General features: G+C 39.4%; 1 protein-coding gene across 2 annotated transcripts in view; it reads right to left on the bottom strand.

The window, feature by feature from the left end:
* The window catches only part of VPS13A (vacuolar protein sorting 13 homolog A), a 280,175-nt gene that overhangs the window by 127,393 nt on the left and 146,946 nt on the right, over positions 1-5,836 (bottom strand). For both annotated transcript variants that reach the window (XM_024126732.3, XM_024126734.3), the window contains exon 32: positions 730-897. In XM_024126732.3, the coding sequence (XP_023982500.1) occupies positions 730-897 (168 nt within the window). The remainder of the gene's footprint in view (positions 1-729; positions 898-5,836) is intronic.

Below are 5,836 nucleotides of genomic sequence, written 5' to 3' on the forward strand. Positions count from 1 at the left end.
CGCCACCGGAGCCTTTGCCCCGCAATGGGAGAGGCCACAACAGTGAGAGGCCCGTGTACCAAAAAAAAAAAAAAAAAAAACACAAAACCAGCAACATTTTTATTTAGAATCAACTGATTATTTAGTTTATATACCACAATTTAGTTAAAAGAATGAATAGTGAAGTCATAGAGACAGGTATGACACAGGAAAAAACATCAGCTGACAGCAAGGGAAAAACACAAGGGAAAAAAAAAAAACTATGAAAGGCAGAAACAGAACTTAAATACCTCAGGGAAGTGTCATATAGGGATTAAATCTAAATCCCTCAAAGCCCCAAATATTCACAGAACTAGAATGCAATAGAAAACATAATTTTCTTAATGACCAAACCAAACTTCAATTATATATTTAGCACTTTTAGTTAGAGCTGGAAGTCAGGTAAAACACTCAAATCAATCATGTATAAAGAATTCAATTAATATAGATAACATATATATGATATATAATATACATATATTTAATGTTTATAAAATACATATTTCAATTAGCTAGAACATTCCCATGTGAAAATGATGTTATATAAACAGTACACTATACATTTCAGTCATGATATATGGTACCCAGAATATCTTAAAAAATCAGGACAAAAAAAAATCAAGTAAGGAATGCTTCATCTATGCTTGATGCACAGCAAACACTTTCCAACTAGTAGGAAAGAATAAATAAAAAACTGATTAACATACTTACCAATATAGAATACAGAAACTTTGTGACAAGAACTACTTCAATGCAACCAACAGTTAAATTAACTTGACTGTCAAACACATTCATATCTGTGTACGCAGAACCAGCAGTTGCACCCATATAAGAAACCATTTTGAAGCTGAAAACTTCTTTTCCAGTAATATAAACAGCCTTAATGAGAGAAAATTTAATTGTCAAAATCCACTTTCGAAATGATAGGTCTTCGGTACAAAAATAAAGCAAATGCAAAATATACACACACATCTGGAAAATCTTGTAAGTAGTCAAGCCAAGTACAAATAAGACAACAATTCTAACTTCTTTATTAGAACGTACACTGCAAGTTTTTTCAAATCAGTAGTGGCAACTCCCTTTATGGGCCATGAAATCAACTTAGTAGGTCTGGCACAAGATATTTTTTAATGGAAAAAACAGAAAAAAAAATCAGAATACACATTTTCATTTAGTGTGTATACATGTGTACTGAGAACTGCCATATAAATGTATTTTTCAGTCACTGTCAAAACTTAATATAATCTACTTTCTTCATTTGATATATGTGAATAATTATCCAGATCCTTCCAAGGAGTTTCCTCCCACCACTATACTTCTGTTCCTTACTAGTTTGTCAAGAGTCATCTCAATTGTCAAACAAGAATCACCTACAGCAATACCAAGCTCTGCAATACCAGTTAAAAATGGTGGAGATATTAGCAGATGTGAAACGTCAAAAATATTCTGAAAGATAAACAGAGCACTCACTAACTTAGTTTATAGCTTTCTTGACCCTCTAAATGCTAGAAGTAAGGCAGAGGGCTGAAGAATCATCAAGAAGTAAATGAATTCCAACCATGGAACAAAAAAAACCTCAGGAATCAAGGATAGTTGTCTGAAGGTTGAGGTGTAAGATGAGACTAAACAGAAGTCTATAGGAAATCTGCTTCTGCCTAGGATGTAGAATGCTGGAGAGACAGTCACTCCAAACCGTAAGAACAAGAAAAACAAAAACAAATAAACTACAAAATCATAACTTTTCTTAAAACCATTCGAAATCTGAGGTCACAAGCCAACTAAGCAGCCTAAAATCTAAAGAAAAAAGGTACCTTCAAGAGAGAACCTTAAGCACCAGCTCACCTGTGGTAAGGAGCAGGAGAAAAGAGCTGTCAGATACCATACAAGCTAGGTGAGAAGAAAGCAGATAAAATGGTAAAGGTTGACTATGAATTTATAATGTGATATACAGAATCCCTGGGAGTCACAGACACAAGAGGAGCTCACTTAGTTGCAAGCACTTCATTGTGTGCTTTCTGCTGGGAGCTCTTGAGAGACTGGGGCCAGAGTGGAATACCAGAGGAAGCTTTCCTTGGTACAACCCTCAAAGAGAGGAGAAGCCTCCACTCTAGAAAAGGCCCAAAGTTCCATCAGGATTATTATCTTAGAACAGAAGCCTTAAGAAACTAGCAGAAAGGCAGTAACCTTGTTGCCCTTAGAGCACAGGTGAAGATACTATACCCCAGAGGCAAAGATAAAACTCCCTCTACACTCGGGGGAAGAAACCGTCCTGGGACCAGACCATTATCGAGCACCTTCTACTGGAGCAGGAAGGCATACTCTCCCATACAGGAGCTACCAAAGATCTGAGTCAAATGCCATGGGAGGGATGGACAGGATCACCAAGAATGCCCCATTTCTGAGACCTGAAGGAACAGACCTGGGTAGACTGAACCTGAACTAGGACAACTGACAAGCCTACCTAAAACATCTTCCCACGCTACTGCCACCCCCAAATACCATCAAGATGGCAAGCTCTAAGAAAAAGCAGCAGTAGACTCTAAACATCAAGGAAAGAGCCAAGAGTATGGAAAGAGAACTTTCTGAGGTACAAGAGTAGAGGAAAAGTCAACAGCATAGTATGAAGCAGCACTCCAACAACAAATCCCCCACCCTAAGCACAAGACATAGCTGAAGGAATGTGAAGCAGTGGTATACTGAAGGGAATCATATTAAACAAGAAAACTCAAACCCAGTTCAGCTCTCCATTAACTGGATTCAATGCCCCATGCTAATAGGCTAGCAGAAAAAGGAGGCACACTCACTTTCAGACATAAATACTATTCACTTCTGTCTCTATTATCCTATATATGATGTCTGACAGTCAATCATTAGTTACCAAACAACCCAGAAAGCAAGAAGAAAATAAACAACAAATGACAAAGCAATCAACAGAACCAGACTTGCTTATAACATAGATGTTGGAACTTGCAGCCGGGGGATTTTGAATTATTATGATTACTAAGGTAAGTGCTCCTAGTGGAAAACGTGGAAAATATGAATGAACAAACTGAAGAATATGAGCAGAGAAATGGAAAACAGAAAAAAGACTCAAAGGGAAATATTAAAGATTAAAAAAACATGGTAATAGATGAAGAATACTTTCAATGGGTTTATTAGCATATTCAATGGCGCCAAGGACAAAATCAGTGAACTTAAAAATAGGTCCAAAGAAATTACACAAATGAAACATAATGAGAAAAGAATGGGAAGAGCTGAACAGAGGATCCAAAGGTTATGGGACAATATCTAACAGGAATCTAATAAGAATTTTTGGAACCCAAGAGGAAGAAGAATAGGGAGGAGGCGGAGGAGGAAGAGGAGGTGAGGAAGCGAGAGAGGTGGAAGCAGAACTATTTGAAAAGGTATAAAAAATATTGAGACAGATCCAGAAAGCTCAGAAAACTCTGAACAGAACAAATATGTAAATGTACTTACAAATACCTAGACATACCATACACAAATTCTCAAGGCAGTCAGATAAAGATGAGAAATTATGTACACTTAGCAAAAATATCACTCAGAAAATGAAGGTGAAATAAAAGCCTTTTTTTTTTCCAGTTCTGATGCCTCCTCCCTGCCAAAAGATGAAATAATTCGTAACCTGCAGACTTGCATTATAAGAAATGATTAAGTTCTTCAAGTAGAAATAAAAATAACAGAAATTTCAAGGTACATGAAGAAATGAGTTCCAGAAATAGTTAGAATGAAGGCAAATACATCTCTTGTAAAAAATTAATTGCTCTAAAGAAAACTGACTAAACCCCAATTGATAGGTATACATTGTGGACTTTCAGCATACACAAAAGTAAAATATATTACAATAATACTGTGAAAGGCAAGAAGTAGGAATTGACAGTATACCACTGTTAAGATACGCGATACTACATAAAGCAGTAAAATATTAATGGAAGGTAGACTGTAATATCCCCGATACTAACAATCAATAAAAAACGGAATATCTTCCATAAGTCACATGAGTGACCTGTGACTATCCCCCTTGATCCCAAAAGAAGAGAAGAAATTTTCATAAGATAGTGTTTAGTGCACAGAGGTTGTGGCCTAGGAGACAACAGGTGTAGATAAGGGGTAAATAAAGCACCATACTGAAAAATGGGTATTTTAAGTAAAAATCTGTAAATTAAATGTAAGGTCCTCACATTCTTCAACCAACTGGCTCCCTGAATCTAGACTGTCAGGCCTATACTTATAGTACTTTTCTAAAAGGAAAATGACTGGCCTGAGAGGGGGAAAAAAAAAAACTTTAGATACTCAAGTTTTGAGGCCATCAAATCACTACATTACTGACTGACCATCTACCATGATGTCCACGTGTCCCAACTCCTGCCCACACAAAGCTTCCAATCAGCTCTGAATATCTAGGCAAAATTACCAAGTCCTTCTAGGAGAAAGAAAGTGAAATTGTCAACAGAATCATAAGCAGCAATGTGATTGAACACTAGGCCAGAAGACACAGAATAACATGTTTAAGATCATCTAGAAAAAAAAATGCAAGCTAAAGAATCAAAATGCAGCCAATGTACTCTGTAAATATAAATGGAATGCAACATATAGACACTCATGGAGTACTATTCTTATGACTATGAGCCCTGCCTATGGAATCTACCAGGGAATAAACTTTTAAATAGCCGAAATTTTGAAGATGTCAGCATAAAGACTGGTGAAGGGCACTCTCCCGTCCCCGGCCGAGGGAGAGCAACTCTCTAGCAGGGCGCACCGCCGAGGTGGCGGCAGAGGACCAGGAGGAGGAGGAGGCAGGCGGCAGGAGCCAGTTGCCGCCGCAGCCGCCACCGCCGCCACCGCGGGACCAGGAGTCCGCAGCGCTTCCCGCGGCCCTGCCGCAGCGGCTCCTGCACCTGCGGGAATCCCGCGCTCGGGGGTCCCCCGGCTCCCTTTGAATTGGCGAACTGTGTGGAAGGAGCGGGATCTGTAGAGCTCAGCAGCAGCGAGGTACAAAACAAAGAACTGCTTTGCACAAAGCCAGAAGGGATACACTGAAAGAATTATCAGAAAAGAATAATACATAGCCGTGTGGATTAAAGGCTTTTGGTGCTCCAGGCAGGCGTCAGGGCTGTGTCTCCGAGGTCGGAGAACCAACTTCAGGACACTGGTCCACAAGAGACCTCCCACCTCCACGTAATAGCAAACGGCGAAAATCTCCAATAGTTCTCCGTCTCAACACCAAGACCCAGCTTCACTCAACGACCAGCAAGCTACAGTGCTGGACACCCTATGCCAAACAATGAGCAAGACAGGAACACAGCCCCATCCATTAGCAGAGAGGCTGCCTAAAATCATAATAAGGCCACAGACACCCCATAAAACACCACCAGACGTGGACCTGCCCACCAGAAAGACAAGATCCAGCCTCATCCACCAGAACACAGGCACTAGTCCCCTCAACCAGGAAACCTACTCAACCCACTGAACCAACCTTAGCCACTGGGGACAGACACCAAAAACAACGGGAACTAAGAACCTGCAGCCTGCAAAAAGGAAACCCCAAACACAGTAAGATAAGCAAAATTAAAAGACAGAAAAACACACAACAGATGAAGGAGCAAGGTAAAAACCCACCAGACCTAACAAATGAAGAGGAAATAGGCAGTCTACCTGAAAAAGAATTCAGAATAATGATAGTAAAGATGATCCAAAATCTTGGAAACAGAATAGACAAAATGCAAGAAGCATTTAACAAGGACCTAGAAGAACTAAAGAGGAAGCAAGCAACGATGAACAACACAATAAATGAAATTAA

Source organism: Physeter macrocephalus, chromosome 9 (assembly GCF_002837175.3).
Source record: "Physeter macrocephalus isolate SW-GA chromosome 9, ASM283717v5, whole genome shotgun sequence".
Classification (NCBI taxonomy): domain Eukaryota; kingdom Metazoa; phylum Chordata; class Mammalia; order Artiodactyla; family Physeteridae; genus Physeter; species Physeter macrocephalus.